Raw genomic sequence first — 19,318 nt, 5'->3', positions numbered from 1 at the left:
TGGTGCTCAGTTCCGGGTGTGCTGCAGTCAGTACGGCTGGGGCCTGCTTCAGTCCGGGGTTTTAAGGCTTGCTACGGGGTCTCTGGTTGGCCAGTTTTTGGGGCCAGCCTCTGTTCCAGGATTGGCTATTGGTCATTTGGTTGCCCTGTTATGTTATGTTTAAAGTTTATTTGTAGAGTGCACAGCTACTCGATTGAGTGTCCCGGCCCTGATGTGACCTTGAGGGCTTGGTTGATTGGTCAGTACATTTAATGAGGTTGGAGCTTTGCTTTACTGTGTTCATCATGGAGGTTCGAGGTTCTGGTGTCAGTGGACTCGGATGTGATGAGGAGGGGTGGTGGTTGCGTGGTCCAGCTGCTCCTTCCCTGCCTGAGGTGCAGAAGATGATTGAGGCTGCAGTGGCTGCAGCTTTTTTGGCTCGTGATCCCAAGGGGCCTAAGAGGCGGAAATTGGGGGCCTCAGCAGACATTAATCCAGATATGGATTCGGATGAGGAGGTGAAGGGTTGTTTTGTCCAGGGAGATGACCTTCACGGTGTTCTGCAACATGCTCAGGACAATTTGGGGTTCCCCTATCATTTGGAGGGTGGGGAGTCGGAAGACTTTTTTGCCAATTACCAGAAGAAGGAGCTTGAAAGCCTCCCTCTTTATAAGTCTATGAGAAATGTGCTGGAGGGGGAGTGGAAGGATTTTGACAGGCATACCTTTCCCCGGGTTTCTGGCGAAGAGGTATCCTTTGTAGGTGTTCGCTGGGGAATTCCCGGCTGTGGTGAAGGTGGATTGCCTGCTGGCTGGTATGGCGTCCCAGAGCCTGGTGGTGTCTGAGGATGCGGGGGACCAGATGATTGAGGGGGCATTGAAGCTGTCTTTTGCTGCCTCTAATCTTGCTGTTTGGTCTGCGGCTTACACCAGCTATCTGGTTTAGTCGCTTCTCAAGGATTTTAAGGGTATTTCTGAGCAGCTCTTGCAGGATGAGGACCCCTCAGTCTTTTTGCCCATGTTGGAGCAGCAGTTGCGTTTCCTGGCTGATTTTCCTTTGATTCTCTTAGTGCTGCGGCGACAGCGTCTGGGGCCTCTGCGGCTGCTCGGAGGCAGTTGTGGCTTAAGAATTGGAAGGCAGAGGCCCCGCATAAGGCTGCAGTGATGAAGCTTCCCTTCATGGGCTCTAAGCTGTTTGGGGAGCCATTGGATGCGTTGATTGAAAAACTGTGCAGGACAAGAAATTGTTGACTCCTGTCCGCTCCTCTCAGAAGGGGAAATTTGCCGTTTATATGAGGGCTTTTAGGCAGGCTTTACAGTATAAATGGCTGCCCAGCCATTTCGGGGTAGGGGACGGGGCAAGGGAGTCTCCTCCTTTCACAGGGTGCTTCCTCTTCTTCCGGTCCCTCCAAGTCGTGACTATGTGAGAAGTTCATTGGGAGTGCCGGTTGGAGGTCGCCTCACGTCTTTTTTTCCTGTTTGGGAGGAATTTGTTCAGGATCAATGGGTCCTGCAGGAGGTCCGGCTGGGCTATAGATTCGAATTTGGAGTTCCTCCGGTGGCTGTGTTTAGAGCCATCCCTCTTCCCAGATCTTGGGCGAAGTGTCTGGCTCTGTTGGACGGACTTCAAGACCTGGTTTCCAAAGGGGCTGTAGTGAGGGTGTGTCAGCAGGGTCAGGGGGTTTACTCAATCCTGTTTCTGATCCAAAAGCCGAACGGGGACTACAGTCATATCCTGGATCTAAAGGATGTGAACTTGTGTATCCATAATCGGTCCTTCAAGATGGTGACTCTACAGTTTATTCTTCCCTTCCTGTCGGTGGGGGATTTGCTGGCTTCTCTGGATCTCCGGGACGCCTACTTTCATGTACTGGCGCACGCGGCATCGCAGAGGTTCCTGCGTTTCTGTGTGGGGGTGGATCAATACCAGTTCCAGGTATTGACGGTGGACTCTCTTCCTCTCCGAGGGCGTTTACTAAAGTGTTGGCACCTTTAGTGGGTTTGTTGCATGGACGATTGGTTGATATCTTCCTCTTCATTCCTTCAGGCTCAGGCCCATACCCAGGAGGTTTGCAGGCTCCTTCAACAGTTCGGGTGGTTGCTGAACATGGAAAAATCCCATCTTTGCCCCACTCAGGAACAGCTGTTCTTTGGGGGGTTTTCAACACCAGGTTGGGGAAGGTCTTCCTGTCGGAGCTCCGCAGACTGACTCTGATGCATGAACTGAGGAAGGTGTTGGGGGCCCTGTCTTCCACGGTTCGCCAGTGGTTGCCTGTTCAGGGGCTGATGTCAGCCACTGTGATGATTGTTCCTTAGGCCCGTTTGCACTTGTACCCCCTAGTGAATCATGTTCTGCAACATTCGGATCCGGCCTCTTTGGTTTACGAGATGTTGATTACGGGGGAGGGGGGCATTGCCCTGGAATTGTTCTGATGGCTGGTGGTTCGGAACCTCTTACAGGGCTTGCCCTTTGTGTCCCAGGAGAGGTTGGTCCTGACGACCAATGCTAGCGAACTTGGTTGGGGAGGCTGTGTTGGCTCAGGAGTCGGTACAGGGGCTTTGGTCCATGGTGGAGGCAGGAATGTCTTTGAATTGGAGGGAGTTGAAGGTGGTTCAATTGGTCTTGTCTCACTTTCTGCCTTTGGTCCTTCAGAGGGATGTGAAGGTGCGGTCGGACAACACTGTGGTGGTGTGTTATGTCAACTGCCAGGGGAGTGCGAGGGTGCCATCCCTCAACTTGTTGGCTCAGCAGTTCTGCCAGTGGGCGAAGTCGCACTTGTTATCTCTCAGGGCTTTACATCTGCTGGGGTTTAGAATTTGGAGGCAGATTGCCTGTGCAGGGTGTTTCCCTCCCTGTCTGACATGTGCCTGACGCGAGAGGTGTTTGAATGCCTGATGACTCGGTTTGGGGTCCCGGGTGTGGACCTGTTTGTGGCCCCAGAGAACACCTTGAGGGAGCAATTTTGTTCTCTGGTTCGGTCGGACACAGTTTGGCGGGTGGATGCCCTGTCCTTCCGGTGGGAGGGGGCCTGATGTATGCTTTCCCCTCTATTGCTCTAATTCCGTGGGTCCTTCTGAAGGTCAAGCTGGATCGGGCCTCTGTGATCCTAGTGACTCCAGTTTGGTTCAGGAGGCCTTGGTTCCCTCTGTTATTGAGGTTGGCGGTGGGACCTTGCTGGATGTTGCCGCTGGTCCCTTGTCCCATGTTGTTTCCCTCTCTGTCTTGGGAGTGTCTGGTCTGCCTGTGACAGGCGGGTTGGCTGTTGAGAGGATGAACCTTGTGGCTTTAGGGTGTTCTCCTTCTGTGGCCGAGTTTATTTAGCGATCCAGGCACCCTTCGTCCTATGCCAGGCATTGGGAGTCTTTTCTGTCTTGGTGTACGGCGCGCGAGTGGTCTACTTCGGAGGTGGATCATGTGCATGTTTTAGACTTTTTGAAGGATGGGTTCGACTTGGGTCTGGCTGTGTCCTCCCTGAGGGCTCAGTGGGCGGCTATTCGGGCCTTTAGGGGTTCGGATTGTGAGCCGGTGGTTCCCCTGGTTGTTGAGTTGTTTCCTCCAGAAGCCTGTTGTTAAGTCCTTTGCACCTAGGGGGTCATTAGGATGGCGGACGGACCTGCATCCGTCCACCACCCTCGAGGTAGAGGGACCGTCTGCAGGGGCAGTGGCAGTCCCTCCATGCCAATCCAATTAGGATGTGACCGCCACCCTGGCGATCACATCCTGTATCTTTAACCTTGCGGCGGGTGCTGCTTAAAGCAGCACCAGCCGCAAGGTTAAAAATGCATGTATTGCATTTACATGCACAAAGCGGCAGGAGGGTACCATAGGTACCCCCCATGTGCACCCCCCACCCCCTGACACCCTGGGTGCCCGCATAGGGCCCCCAAACTCAAAAAACCACATGCTTTTCCACGGCGGAAAAGCTGCTGAGGAAAAGCATGTTTCCTGCCCCAAACTAATATGGCTGGCGGTGTCTGAAAGACACCGCCACCATATTAGAGCTTTTCCGCCACGGTCAGAAGGCAACCGTGGCGGAAAAGCGGCGGACGGTTTTCCCATCCACCGATGACCCCCCAGCCATCCTAATCTGGCGGGGGTCTTTAAAGGCACTGCTGCGGTGATTCCGCATCCTCCGGGCCGGCGGTGGCTTCCGCCGGCCCGGAGGATGCGGAATCACCGCAATCCTAATCGGCCCCCTAGTTAGGATCTTCCTCTGGTCTTGGGGACCTTACAAGGGGCTCCCTTGAACCTCTACATGAGGTTTCTTTGCGGTTTTTAATGATCAAGTTGCTTTTTCTTGTCGCTATTACCTCGGCTCGGTTGATTGGGTAGTTGGGCACCTTGCTTGGTTCTGTGCCATTTTTCCTTTTTTTCCTGATAGGGTTGTTCTGTGGCCTGATCCTTCCTTTGCTCCCAAAGTCCCTTCCTTGTTTCATTGCTCAGAGGATCTGGTTTTGTCTGTATTCTGTCCGGGTCCTCTTTCGGAGGTTGAGGTTCGGCTGCACTGTTTGGACGTTCAGTGGGTTCTGGAAGTGTCTGAAAGTGTACTTGCTGCGTACTAAGCCTTTTCCCTCTTTGTGACCTTTGGGCTGGCTTGTCAAGGTCTGAATCCTTCTGGGGCTACCCTTAGTTGTTGGGGTGGACTGTGGGGGCTGCGTATGAGGCTTGTGGTGTGTTGGCACCTGGGTCGGTTTAGAGGAGGTCGACTTGGGGGATGGCTGCTTCCTGAGCTTGTTTTCAAGGGGCTTCCATGGCGAGATCAGCAGGGCTGCTACCTGGAGTTCTCCTTACACCTTTATGTCCCCTTATCATTTGGTGGTGGGTGGGAAAGAGTCTGCTGGATTTGGGGTCACTGTGTTGCATTCTCCTCCGGTGGTATGACTTTCATTGTACTTTAATAAAGCCTATTTTTGCTACTGAGTGAAGCCAATTCTTGCATTGGTATCTGCTCATATAGTTAGGACTGGGACGGGAAGGGCTGAAGCGGGGGTAAACTCCAAGTCGTAGCCCTCCATGTCCCAGTACAGGTTCCCATCCCTCCCTCCCAGAATGTGGGCAGGGAGGTCACATGGCTATATGTCTCAGGGTGTGGGTGTGGTCTGGAGGGAAGTGATGGGTTTTGAGTTGCTTGGGAGTTTCTGGTGGGAGGAGCTATGCTCATGTAGTTAGGACTGGGACGGGGATGGCTAAGACTTGGAGAAATGAATATTACCGGTAGGTAACCGGAAAGTAACTAACTCCACCCCCACGCATGGTACATTTGAAGCCCCATAGCCAATGTACATCTTCTTTTTAAGATGTTGCATACAGTGGCCACAGGTCAACTGTAGACTCAGCTTTAATCTAACTATATTATGAACGATTGCTAGTTTGCATTAGATTTCAGAGGGAGCCAGAAACAGCCCTAGCAGATATACGTTCATTCATCTTTTCTACAGATGTCGATGGAGGTAGAAATGCTCTGCTGATGTTATCTTAACAAGCAACAGTATATAACATCCTTAACCACCCCTCTTCCTGCCCAGACCTGGCCATGAAATTTCCGTCCTTTCAGACACAGTTAACTTGAGGTGTCTTCCAGGGCTCATGGCTCTCCTCTGTCCTATTTAACATCAATTTTAGCCAATATATCCTGTAATGGAACCTGATTCCATTCAGTATACTGAAACTGATGAATAATACTGGATGAACTTACATTTTAAGCGATGACTAATATCAGGTGAAGGCTGCTGGAAAACAGTTCATTAAAGGTGCAAAATATACCTGCAGTAATTGTTCTATGCACTGGTTATTTGATGACACACCAATAAATCTAGTGGTAATGCCCCAATTTGCTAATGATATTAGTGCTGCTGCAGGGCTTTAACATGGTAGTTGCTGGCATAAGTGTGGCTGAATGCTGTTTCGTGGATCTATGATCATTTTCCTACAGCTACCACTGTAAATATTATTTCTTTCAAATTTTCTTTGTTGTGCTGCATTTATGCGTTGATTTTATATTGTAAATTATTGGTAATATTGTTTTAGCATGCACTGTTAATTTAACATTTTTCCACAGTTTATGGATTACTTAAATAAGAAACTGGAGAAATGGCTGTACCGTGATTACGCTTCAGCTTGTTTTGTTCGAGTAAGCCTTTGGCTTTTTTTACCAAATCTTCTCTCGTCTTCTCAAGGTGTGTTCTTTCTTTCTTCATTTGTTTCAGCTGCTCAATAAGTTCTTCTCCTGTGATTTTAACAGAGATAATGAATATTATTATGAAGCTTTCTCACATTAGCAGTTTGTATTGTGCCAGATGGGGTGCATTTGCAAATGCTAGGACTCAGGATATAATGCTAATAAATTTACTGATGCAAATGCACAGCTCATCTTCAAATGTACAAAAAAATAACACAACAAAATTCGCAATACTCTGATTAATTTATCATGTTTTTAACAATTCCGTACAAAATATGGCGATGAAATGTATGTTTTCTAAGCACTACAGCCAGGAAGCCTGGTGGAATGTATGCCGTGAACCATCCAAGCTTTACCGAAGTGTTGGAAAATATCCCTCTGTGAGAGGTCTTCCAAACGTTTTGCCTGCATACCTCTCTTTTTCTGTTTGCTTTAGGACTCTGAGCACTTTACACACTGTTAACCAGCGCTAAAGTGCATGTGCTCTCTCCCTAAAACATGGTAACATTGGCTTAACAACAACTTTCCCCACCACTGGCTGGAACAAACTCCTCCCCAAGCGCTACACTAGCCAGCCCCAGGGACTGCCCACCTGTAGGTGGGTTGCCCACTTGGGACACTTAGCATCCCCCTTGTAGGGTCTTTTCTGTTGACACTCATAACACATGGGACGGGCAGGGGGAGGGGCGCCTTCCAGATTTATTGTCAGGGAACCATTTCTTTTTCTTCTGAGCAGGGAGATTGGAATCCTGGCCCATGGACCTAGTGTGGGGCCCTTTAGAGAACTACTTGATTTGGTTTTGTTCCTTCCCCCTTCTTCTGGTAAGGACCCTGCCCACCGTTGTAGTGATCCTTCCCAGATACATTCTTACAGACTCTGGTGCTGACCCAGCAGTCTGTCTTCTTAGCAAGCTCCCTTGGGCCAGAGAGCTTACTATCAATCAGTTGCTGGCACAGATCTGTAAAGCAGAGACTAAACATGTGCTTTTTTGCAATCAAGTTACGCATCCCTTTATCCAATTATCCAGTGCCTTGCCAAAAGAATCAACACAATCCACCAAGGTCTGCGGGGATAGTTTCTCACTGTCCTTAAACGTCTGCCTGTACTTCTCTGGGGTCAAATCATGTTTCATGATTAGGGCTTCCTTCTTGGAGGTATACATCATCTTGTCACTCCCCTTGGGGGCCATTAGTACGTTTCTCCCCTCAGTAGGGATATGCTTTCACAGACTAGCCCCCCAAGCCTCCTCAGGGAACTTGTGATTCTGCAAAGCAATTTTATAAGCCAAAAACCATCTGTCTATGTCATCTCCCACTCCATATTCAGACACCTGACCCATCGGTATGTGTACTCTCTTGTCAGAGGACACTGATTAAATGCTGCCACCATCTTGGCTGGACTCAGCCATCCTGGCCTTCATATCCAGCTTTATCAAGCTCAGCTTCGTCACGTTGCAATACATGCAATGCCATTGGACTGGATGCTACAGCATCACTCACTCTGAACCCAGATGGATGTGTTCGAACTTCTGCACGCCGCGATTCTAAGAAAGTATTTGCACAAGTAAGTGCCATTCAGACGAACCGCACCTCCGTTCTTTTTCTTTTTCCCGTTTACGCTTGTTCCTCAGCTTTCCGTTTTTGAGCACCGAGTTCTCGGCACATTGGTTTTTTGTGATTACCGATGCGAACGTTTTACCTTGGTCCCTTTCACTTTGGCACAGCATATAATGTCGAGCACATGCACTATTTATCAAGCACAATCTACTCGGTCACCCTGTCATATTTTTCAACCATTCAGTTTATTACAACATTTCACATCACTACCATAAATGTAATACTTCACAATATTTGGAATTTTATACATATTTTGTGCATTCTCTTCACATACATTTATGCTGACTGCTTTGGTCCTGTATTGTTTTCCATTTACAGACCCCTGATGAAGGGTCTTTGCAATAGACCCGAAATGCATTGGGTATTGCAAATCATCAGCTTCAATTAACATGAAGATGTCATATGAATAAAATATGATGAAAAATGTATTTTGAAAATTAAGACCTGTGAACTACGGATAAACATTGGATTACTTTTGTCATTATACACAGTTTATTGTTGTGAAGAAACTCAACAGTTTTGTGATACAAGAGCGCATGCTTCAATGATAAGAGTTGTCTTGTCACACAGTCTCGTGATACCATAAAATCAGTCCCAGGATGCTTGTATCAAGCCCAGGGAGGACTTGGCTTGGCAGCTCGGGCTGGACTGTTTCCACAATGAGCATGGTCAATACTGATTTGCATATGGCTAGGTTCAAACTGGGGGGAGGGAGTGGTGACCAAAAAAACAATTGATTAAACCCAGATCCTTGTGACTGGGGGTGAATGTTTGCATTGTTCAGCATTCCGTCAAGCATTTGTTCTTTTTGCCTTTGTCACCCAATGTGGGAAGGGTATGCCTATACATGGGTCCAATGCTCACTGTGCCACTAGATTCGAGCTAGCCTGGCTGATGAGGGGTGTTACTGTGAAAGCCCAGCTCACCTGAGTTTCTGTTCAGTTCTGATGGAGGTTGAAGACAGCCCGACCCCACCCTGAAACTGCTTGTTCCAGCACACTAGTTTTAAAACAGTGCACTAAAAACCAGAAGCTCAAGGGAAGGTGGGAAGTGGATGAAATAAAAAAAGAGAGACAACACCTTTCTTGCGTTTCCACTGTAGAAGAGCTACTAAAATCTGCGACCCTCTCTGACTTTTGTAGAAACTGGTGCCTAATGAAACATAAACAAAGAACAGATACGTGCAACCTATCCCTAAATGTGTTCCTGACTAAACCTTAGTCTTATTAGAAATTCTCTTCTAAAAGAACCTATTGGATCCTGGTCTCAAGCTTCCAGGTTTGGAATGTGTTACTGTTCTGGGATGTGCTTTCTATTACTGTAAAACCTCTTTAAAATCAAATGAATATCATTATCAGAATTACCAACGTCTAACATTCACCTTAATATAACTAAAGCCTAAATTTTTAATAGCAAACTCACTTTTCACACATTTCCAGACTTTTTATAAAACAAATACTGTACTTTTACATCAAAATACAGCAGGTAATTTGTGCAAGTCCTCGATTTACTGTTTGCTTTGCTGTCAATGATTTCCTCTGTTCGATTCTTAAAAAAGTTCCATGTAAAACAATGTTTATTTCACAAAGTTCCACAAAGTATTCTTGTAACAAAGGGTTTGAACCACTAAGTTCGTGGGAGATATCTTGTTCCAAATTGTTTTTACATGAATCCAGAAATCGCTGATAAAGTTCTTTCAGGTAATAAAAGGTTTTGCACTTACTTGTTGCTGAAAAGGGATACTGATCAGTCTAACCTTGACCTCTTTCTCTTTTGCAGGCCGATTGAAGTGGACAGAAGAGGGGCTGAGGCAAGAAGTAGCCTGAAACCAGAAGAAGGAAGAGCCAGAAGCTGCGCCCTTTGAAGCCAATGAAGGTCTGGAGAGAGCAGGAGTGCCAGCGCCGAAGGATCTGTTCTAAGGTAAGTGGGAGGTAGACGAGCACAAGCACTGGGTGAGGCTCAGGGGCTGCCTTTTATAGACAGGGCTGGGTGTGGTTTGAAGAGCTGGGTGTGGTTCAAAGAACTGGGTGTGGTTCTCACAAGCACATGTGCAGAGCTTCAGTTATTATGCTAATGAGTTGAAGTAACGCATGGCCTAGGGAGGAGTGTTCTAAATAAGCCTTGGTAAAAGCAAGGTCCAATGTTTTCTAAATAAGCCTTGGTAAAATGATTTTGGTTACTCCTCATGGGGACAGTCATGTAATCTTAGCGCCGGGACACCTCCATCGGAGGTAGCTGCGCGCTCTATAAGCTCCATAAATAAATAAATAAATAAATAAAAGCAAGGTCCAATGTGCAAACAAGACAGCAATGTCCAAACTTGTGAATACATTGAGCAACATACACAAAAGTCTTAGGGAGGGGCTGAGATAACAAGAAAGGCTTTCAGTAGTATGTTTAAAGAGTGCTATTACAGAGACCACTAGTGCAATGAGAGGGGACATGCTCTTTGCTGTGCACAAACGCTAACAGTTACCCTAAAAATAGGTCCCAGGAAGCCTGTTTCCGGTCCATTAAGGACCTGGTTTGGCAGCTTGGGCTCGACAGTTCCCATGAGGAGTAGGGGGAAGACTCCTATGCACATGGCTGGGTCCAAACTGGGGTGGGTTGTTAAGAAAAAAAACAATGGATTAAACCCAGATCCTTGTGACTTGGGGTGAGTGTTTGCATTGTTCAGCATTATCTCCATCAACTGTTCTTTTTGCCTTTTTCGCCATCATTGGGAATGGTATGCCAAGATGTAGGTCCTGTGCTCACTGTGCCCTGGATTCAAGCTACCCTGAATGATGAGGGGTGATACCCCAAAAATTGTTCCCAGAATGCTTGTTTCTGGTCCCGGGTGGACCTGGTTGGCAGTTCAGGCTGGACTGTTCCCACGAGGAGCAGGGTCAAGACAGATTTGCATATGGCTGGATCCTAATGAGGGGTGCTTGGTGAGCAAAAAAAGGATGTATTTAGCTCCTTGTGACTGGTGGTGAATCTTTGCATTGTTCAGCATTCCATCCATCATTTGTTCTTTTAACTTTCTAAAAGAAGCATTTTCAGAATTGCAATTTAAAAAACAATTTCACTATCAGTTGTGTTTTTTAATTGTGATTCCAGAGTCACCAAATATGGGAGTCCCATATTTTCCCAATTGAAAATTACACTTATAAATTGTAATAAGGCAATTCCAATGTTATCCTATCCGAGAGATAGAACTTGCAGTAGTGAAAAACAAATGTAAGAGTATTTTGTTGCCAGGGCATGTAAAACTTAGAAGTACATGCCCTACTTTTTATATACACTGCACATCTCATGGGCTTTCCCGTGCCCACCTTAGGGGTGACCTATATGTAATAAAAAGGAAGGCTTGGACCTGGGAAATAGGTTAACTTGCCAGGTTGACATGGTAATTTAAAACTGAACATACAGGCTCTGCAGAGGCATACCTGAGACATTTTTAAAGAGCTACTAAAATGGGTGGCACATTCAGTGCTGCAGGTCCACTAGTAGCATTTGATTTACAGGACCTGGATACATGTAGTGCACTTTACTAGGGAATTATAAGTAAATCGAATAGGTACATGGTGGATAAACCAATGTTACCATGTTTCAAGTAAAATGCACATTCACTTTAGCTGTGGTTAGCAGTAGTAAAGTACCCAGATTCCTAAAGCCAGCAAAACCAGGAGGTCAGAGGGAACAAAATGGGGAAACCACACCAAGGATGCAAGGTCTAATACCACCACTTCAAAGACACTGGGTATAAGTACTGAGTCTCTAACCCTACGCCTTCAGTACACTACTGGACCTGTTAAGAACCCTGCTAGGAGGAAGGACTGCCACTCTGCTGGTCTGCTGCTCCAGAAGAACTGCTGCTCTGCTCCGCTGCCCTGCCCACCTGCTACCCTCTGCCCTGGTAAGGATGGTCTGGATCCATCTCACTTGAACCCAGAGTAATTCCAAAGGCCCAAGGACATCAAAGACTTTTTAGCAACCTGCTACAGCATCTGGACTTTGTTTGCTGCAAGTCTTGCCCTGCCAAGTTCTGGGCCTATAAAGTGCTGCAGCTGCTAAGATCCACACATCAAAGACGTTGCACCAATTGGAACTGGCACATTTCCCTCGACGATGACGCATCACCGCAGCTGCACGGACCGCAGACATTGCATCGCCAACTGCACGACACATTGTCTCGAGTTTCTGATGCATCTCCGACTTTGTGTGGCTCAGCGCCGACGCATCGCCTTCAACTCAGCAGTTTGACAATGATGCTTCACCTCCTAGCTTCCCGTACCTCAACTCCAGTTCCAATACATTTCCAACTTTGTGTGACTCAGCCCCGACACATCACCTTCAATCATGCGGTTCATTGATGACCCGTCACCTCTTTGCTTCCCACATCTAGGCTTTGTCGACAACATATCTAAGGTACTTTTTAGCGGGCAAGGCTGGTCCCTGTATCTGGCCCGCACTCAATCGCGGTTGGGCTTAACTTTTGCATTTACCATGGTCTAGAGTGACCAGGTATCCCTGGTTGGGGATTTAAGCTTTTAAGTACTACATTTTCATGTATTCTTTAAAAAATCATACCTCTGGTTATACTTATATTTTGGTCGCTTTGGTTTTGTTTTGATGATAAAAGTTACTCTATTTTTCTGACTTGGTGTGGAGCCTTTTTGTGGTGTTTTCACTGTGTTACTGTTTGAAGTGTTGCATTAATACGTTACACATTTGCCTCTTAAGTTAAGCCTGACTGCTCTGTGCCAAGTTACCAGAGGGTGAGCACAGGTTAATTTAGGGTGTGCATCTGACTTGCTGTGACTAGGATTGTGGTTCCTGCTTGGACAGGGTGCATACCTCTGCCAACCAGAAACACAATTTCTAACACTGAGGATGCTGCATTCTGCTGGGTATTGACCAGTTGTGTGAGACTTCACAGGATTATTTGTTGTTAGTGAGTTTAGAATATTTTCACCAAGAATTGACACACACAAGAGTGCAGACTAAGGGTAGGTTTTATGATTTTATTAAAATCAACATGCTATCCTTGTGAATAAAATGTGCATAGTTGTAACTATAAAAAAGAACAAAACGGTGCCAAAGAATATTATTAATAAAGAGTATATCAAATTGAACTGAAATACAGTAATAGTAGTTCAGACTTCCAAATACTCTTGCATGAAACGATTGGATCTATTTCTATTTTCTAACCCCTCCCTTCTTGCCTCTACCAAAGCGGTCTTAGTCCATAATGGGCTTATGCGAGTTTCTAAGGTGGCATCTCACCTGTATATCTCAGTTGAGTAATAGAAAGTGTTGTCTGTGTGAAAAAAGTTAAATGTCTATTTCTGCTCAAAAGTTATGGTGTTCTAGCAAACTGATATGGCAGGACTGGCCCCAAGATGCCAGCCTATGGCTTTCTCAAAGGGTATTAACAGCTTCTGCTTGCTCAATCTGATCTCCTAAGAAGTTGAAGATTTCCTTTCTGCCTTTTACATGTCTGAACCCAGCTTAAAAAACGTTTCTCATTGTGTTGAATAAGGCACGCTCACAGCAAATGATGTCAGATGAAAGAATTAATATATTATTATTGTTGCACCTTCGCTTAAGTTCATAAGACATTTTTAAAAAAAATGTATTTATTGAGTAGAACATTGGCCATTAAGACAGTAATCACTTAATCAGGTTACATTCGAACAGGAAGAGTCGGGTAGTCAAGTATTCTGCAATACATTCTGTACATTCGATTACAAAAAACGTAGACAGTGCATCAATTCTCAAGACAGCAGTTACATCTTAGGAGTCTCGTCTAGTTAGACACGTCCCTGAGCACACCACATCTCCACACCTCTCTGTTTTCATCATCTGAACTATCGAGCTCTTCTTCTGGCAGCAATTCGCATAAATCCCCTCTGAAAGTGTTCCATGGTGCCGAAATGTTATTCCATTTACGCGGGCTTCCCCTGGTTTCATAGACTGTGCGCTCCGTAACCATGACCAAGTCCATATTTCTACACCACAGTGCTAACGTGGGGGGGTCTATCACGCCCCATCTCTGCGCTATGTCTCTCTTTGCAACCATAAGGCCAAGCGTACTCCATGTTTGACCATAGCGAGTGAGATCAGTGAGGTCGCATACATTCAGAAGACATTTCCGCGATTCGGGCAGATGGCAAACCCCCAACGTCTGTGAAATAGGGCGCAGGACCTGTTGCCAGTAGTCTATTATAATCGGGCAGTCCCACAGGGTATGTAAAAGTGTACCTTCCTCCCCACACCCTCTGAGGCAGAATGGGTGCGCCGCGCGGTTTATTTTATGTAAGGTGGTTCTGCTGTAATATACACGGTGTACTATTTTTAATTGCATCAGGCGGAATTTAGTTGATATGCCCACCTCCTTAGGGGATGCCAGGGCCGCCAGCCAATCCGTGTCGTCCATATCTCCCACATTTTCCACCCATTGGTCTCGGAGTCTGAGTGTAGGGTTGGGCATATTGTTAAAGAACTTCCGAAATGTGAGGGACGTTGCACGCTGCTGCATGAAATCTGTGATTCAGAAAAGGGGGTAGTGATGAACAGAGTGTCTGAATTAAGCAGACCACTCTTACCCAGTCCAAAGATCAGGGCTTGATCCATCACCGTTATTTAGCTCACTGCACCATCCCAGCTCAGAACCTGGCTATATGCAAATCAGTCCGTCCCTGGCCCAGTGCATCATGGGAACAGGGCAGACTAAACTACCAAGCCAATTCTTCACCAGAAAGGAGACAAGCTTCCGGGGACCGGTTTCTGGCATTTCAGCCATCGTCGTTAAATCTGTGAGTAGACGGTCCTCCAATGGCAAGGCCTCTGGAACGTCAGTGCCCCCTGGGATTGCCGTTAGTAAGGCATGTCTAATCTGCACATATCTATAAATTTCAGTCACACCCAAATCATATTGTTGTTGGAGTCGTGCAAAAGGAACCACTGTCCCCTTTCCCACATGTCCCCCACCGTGGAAATTCCGATATTATCCCACTGTGTAAAGCCCTTGCAACTCCTTAATTGTTTTTATCAAAAAAGGGGAGGGAAGACAATTGATCACTTGATCAACGGACACTGTTTACCACTCAGAATGGTGGAAGGTCCAGTAACAGCTTGTGTCCGTATCTAGTACAGAGGAAGCAATAGAAAGGTTGCTGAACTGTTCCTATGGAGAGATAGGGAAGATTTAGCTGGCGTGACCAAAGGTGTTTGAATGTCAACAGGTTAGGTCGAGTGACCCTAGAGGAGACTAGAAGTGAAAGTGGTCGACATGTTTCTCGCAAAGGGTAAAGTCACCCGCGATTCATCAGGACCTTACAAAAGTGAGGAAAAGAACAACATGCTAGTGTCATGTGTGTGGTGTATGTTACCTCTGTGGATTCTCCTATGCCTACTGGTCAAGGACTACTTGCCACATGAGGGGTCGGTGGGACAGAACATCAGGGATGAGCCCATTAAATGTAGCTCGAATCGCCTGGGTCCGCGTGGGGAGACCTACCCGAGCTAGCCCCACGTTTTAATTGCAGCCAGGGGACCCCCAGAATAAAGTGAATTCCGGTACCCCTTGCTACATTTTAATATCCCAATCATAACAACACACCATCCTGCCCACACACCCCCACCTCACCATAAGGCTGTTGGATAAAAAGATCTCTGCCAAAGAGCCCCTCTTTGAGGTGAGCCCGTCGGGGGTTGCACCGCCTCCCCGACGAGGAGCAAACGCCTATGATGAAGCATGACACCCTTCTGGGTGTGTGAGGCAACTACATCCAACATAATGGATGCCCTAGGGTGTCATTCAAACACCTTTGGTCACGCCAGCTAACTCCTTAATTGTCCCATTGCCTTGGTGTCCCAGAGCAGGGTGAGTTTGGTGATAATTCCCCTCCATCCCAATTTCGCCTGTGCCTTATACCACAACGCGACCATCTGTTTTTTGTGCCCTATTAGTTTTGTGGCCTGGCTTCTATTATAGAGCACCGCCAGCATGTTGTTCGCTCCGAATTGCATTCTGTCGGTTCGGTATGCTGGATCGTCTTGGGGTGCATGAATCCAGTGATTAATGGTTTTAGGTTGAGTCACCCACTAATATAGCTGCAGGTTCGGCAATGCAATCCCGCCGTCATACCAGCTCCTATTTAGTTTAACTTGGGCTGTTCGTGGTGGTAGGTTGCCCCACAGAAGAGCCGAGACCTGTGCCGCGACTTGTTGAAAGTATTGTGGCGGTATCTGGTACGGAGTGTTGTCAAGAACATAGAGGAACCTCGGCAAGGCCATCATCTTATATAGTGCCGCTCTTCCCAGCAATGTTAGAGGTAAGGATGCCCAGTGCTTGACGTCGCGCCTCAGCCGTTCCAGAGGGGGCGTCAGGTTTTTACCAAGGAAGTCCGCCGCATCTCTAGTGATATGTATGCCTAAATACTTAAATGAGTCTCTGGCTATCACGACCGGGCAATCGGCTGGGAGTGACGGATCTGGACTTGTTAAAATGTAGAGAACCGACTTGGACCAGTTTATCGTGTAACCTGATGTTTTCCCGTGTGCATTGCAAATTTCGAGAAGCTCAGGTATACTATGGGTGGGGTCCGTTAGGTATAGCAGCATGTCGTCGGCATAGAGGGAGATGCGATCTTCCCATCCCGCTGTCTAGCTAATTCCTTTTAGCAACGGGGTCGTCCTAATTAAGGTCGCCAATGGCTCCAATGCCAATGCAAACAGCAACGGCGATAGTGGACAGCCCTGATGTGTTCCCCTTGCCAGTCTTACAGTATGGGATATGTGGCCGTTGGTTGTAACCTGAGCCACTGGTTCAGTGTATAAGAGTCGTATCCATGCCAGGAATTTAGGACCAAAACCCATATGGCTTGGGACTGCGAAGAGGTACTGCCATTCTACCAAGTCGAAAGCCATTTTTGCGTCAAGTGACATTATTACTGCCGGCTCTGAAAGCGCCGGAGCCCACGCCAGCACTCCGTGAACCCGCCTGAGGTTAAGAGCCGTGTTTCGGTGTGGCATGAAGCCTGATTGGTCCGGGTGGATCAGTTGGGGGAGGTGAGGCATTAGTCAATTTGCCAGTAATTTCGCCAATATTTTAACTTCCGCATTTAGGAGTGATATCGGGCAGTAAGAGGTGCATTCTGTTGGGGGTTTACCCAGCTTGGGAATCGCCACGATCATTGCTGTGCGCTGATCCAGCTGGAGTACAGTTGTTGCCATACTGTCGTTTTACATTGCCAGCAGCGGCGCGCTTAGTGTATCGGACATTAGTTTGTACCATTCTATGGGGATTCCGTTGGGGCCCAGCGCTTTCCGAGACTGTAGAGCTCCTATAGCAGATTGCAGCTCTTCGGTTGTAAGGTCTGCCTCCAGCTCCGTGACCGCCCTGGGTGAGAGGGCACGGGTTGCTATGTGGCTTAGCGAGTAGCTTCGGATTCTAATATTTCCCTGTCTGGAGTGTAAACTTCCTCGAAGTGGTCAGCTAGTGTACGAACTATCTCTTCCGGATGCGTCTGTGGGATACCTGCCTTCGAGTACAGCTGTTGTATCCCTCTGGGCCCTCCCTTTTTGTTATCCAGCCATGCTAACATTTTTCCCGCTTTATCTCCTATGTCGTACACGTTGTGTGCCGTAGCAGTGATGTAGTTTATGGTTCGGTGCTGTAAGTAGTCTCTGTGGAGCTGCTGCTGCAGCTGTAAGTCATGGGTCGAGTTCAAGGAGGGATTTGCCATGTGCGCTATGTGTGCCATCTACTTCAGCTAGCTCTTTTTGTTGGGATCGTTCATGCCCCGTGATGGAGGCGATGGCCTGTCCTCGGAGGACCGTCTTATAAGCCTCCCAAAGTATGGACGGTGATTCTACAGAGGCAGTATTTTCATCGAAGAAATGCTCAGTAGTATTTTTAATTTCCTTCCGTATTCCGGGGATTTTCAGATAATTAGGGTAGATGGGGTATATTCTCCTGTGGGATTTCTCCCTGCAAATGAGAGTTAGTAACACGGGAGAGTGCTCTGAGATGCCCCTGGGCTTGATTTTCACATCTTCGATATTCTGCAGCCTCGATCCCACCATTAGAAAGTAGACTATTCACGACATACTATTGTGTACCGTGGAGTGGTATGTGTACTGGTGCGCTGCTGGATGTGTATGTCGCCAGACGTCTATTAGTCCCATTGCCTATAGAAAGCCCTGGAATCGGGAGGGACCCGACGTTTGCGGCCGTGCCGGAAATCTGTCCACTATCGTGTTTATGGTAGTGTTAAAGTCACCTCCCAGAATGAGGTCCCCTTCCGGTAGGGTTAAGAGAAACGCTCATAGCGCAGGCAGTGCCACCGATTGTAGTGCCGGAGGCACGTACACCAAGACTATGTTTAGAAGTTTCCCCTCCCATTGGCCTTGAATCGCGGCAAAGCGACCCTGGTCATCTGTCTGTCTGCCACCCCAACTGAGCCGAGTGCTTTACCCCAACCCAAACCATTGTACTTGCTTGTCGGGGTACAAGGACCGTGGAGGCCGCAGCCCTCGCTGTCCCCCCGGGCTCGCCTCAGTCCAGAATCCAGAGCTGGGCCAAATTCAGTAGTAGGCACAGTATTAATGCCGGTCGGCGCCGAGAGGTCAATGTTCGAGTTACAGTTCATTTTCTTCCGTCCCTGGCCTTGGTGGACAGTTCGGCCCCTCTCGCCTCCGTTCTTGAGATCCAACTTTGTCAACTTCCTGTTGTTGGCGGTGATTCCTGTTGGTGCACCGCTGTGTTCCTACTTGCCACCAACCTTCCAACCAGTCGTAGGCCGCTTCTGGCGTGTCAAAGAACCACGTTTTGCCGTCGGCTACAACTCGGAGCTGGGCCGGGAATAACATGGAGTAGGGCAGTTCTCGCGCCCTCATCTCTTTTTTGATTTCCATGAAGCTTCTTCTGCGACGGGCCACCTCCGCTGTGTAGTCTGGAAAGAATGCAAGTGTGGAGTTGTGGATACGGATCGGCTGGGACATTCTTGCCGCTTGTAGGATTGCGTCCCTATCGCAAAAGTTGAACAATCTGGCCAGTACAGGCCGTGGGGGTGCCCCCGGATTTCGTTTGCCACCTGGAACTCTATGGGCCCTTTCAACCAAAAAGAAGTGGGATAATCCCTTCGGCTGCAGTCTGGTTTTGATTAAGTCCTCTACGTATAGATCCATAGCCTGGGCCCCTTCCATTTCAGGAAGACCGAGAATTCGCACATTATTGCGTCTCGATTGCCCTTCTTGATCATCCAGCTTCTCCTTTAGAAGTTTATTTTCTGTTTTGATCCGCGCCATTGCTCTCTGTAATTCTGACGTGTACTCCACCAGCGACTTTGTAACTATTTCTACTTTCTTGATCCGCTCCGTCATTTTGTGGAAGTCCGCCCGTAGCAAAGAAACGTCCACTGAGATTGTCCCCACCGTCGTCTGAACCGCCGATAATGCTTTCATAATGTCTTCCAACGTGACCTTTTTTGCCCCATCTCCGTCAGGTGTTTTCCCCGTGGACGGACGTCCTTCGGTGGTTGCGAGTTATTT

The 19,318-nt window shown here is 47.6% G+C and overlaps 1 protein-coding gene across 1 annotated transcript in view; it reads right to left on the bottom strand.

Annotated features, from left to right (window-relative positions):
- LOC147747514 (spermatogenesis-associated protein 1-like) overlaps window positions 1–19,318 on the bottom strand; it is a 496,200-nt gene that overhangs the window by 168,523 nt on the left and 308,359 nt on the right. The window contains exon 9 of the mRNA XM_086953980.1: window positions 6,080–6,205. Within this exon, the coding sequence (XP_086810106.1) occupies window positions 6,080–6,205 (126 nt within the window). The remainder of the gene's footprint in view (window positions 1–6,079; window positions 6,206–19,318) is intronic.

Source organism: Lissotriton vulgaris, chromosome 1_1 (genome assembly GCF_964263255.1).
Source record: "Lissotriton vulgaris chromosome 1_1, aLisVul1.2, whole genome shotgun sequence".
Lineage (NCBI taxonomy): Eukaryota > Metazoa > Chordata > Amphibia > Caudata > Salamandridae > Lissotriton > Lissotriton vulgaris.
Note: the sequence above shows the minus strand (reverse complement) of the source record. Positions and strands in the feature narration are given on the sequence as shown.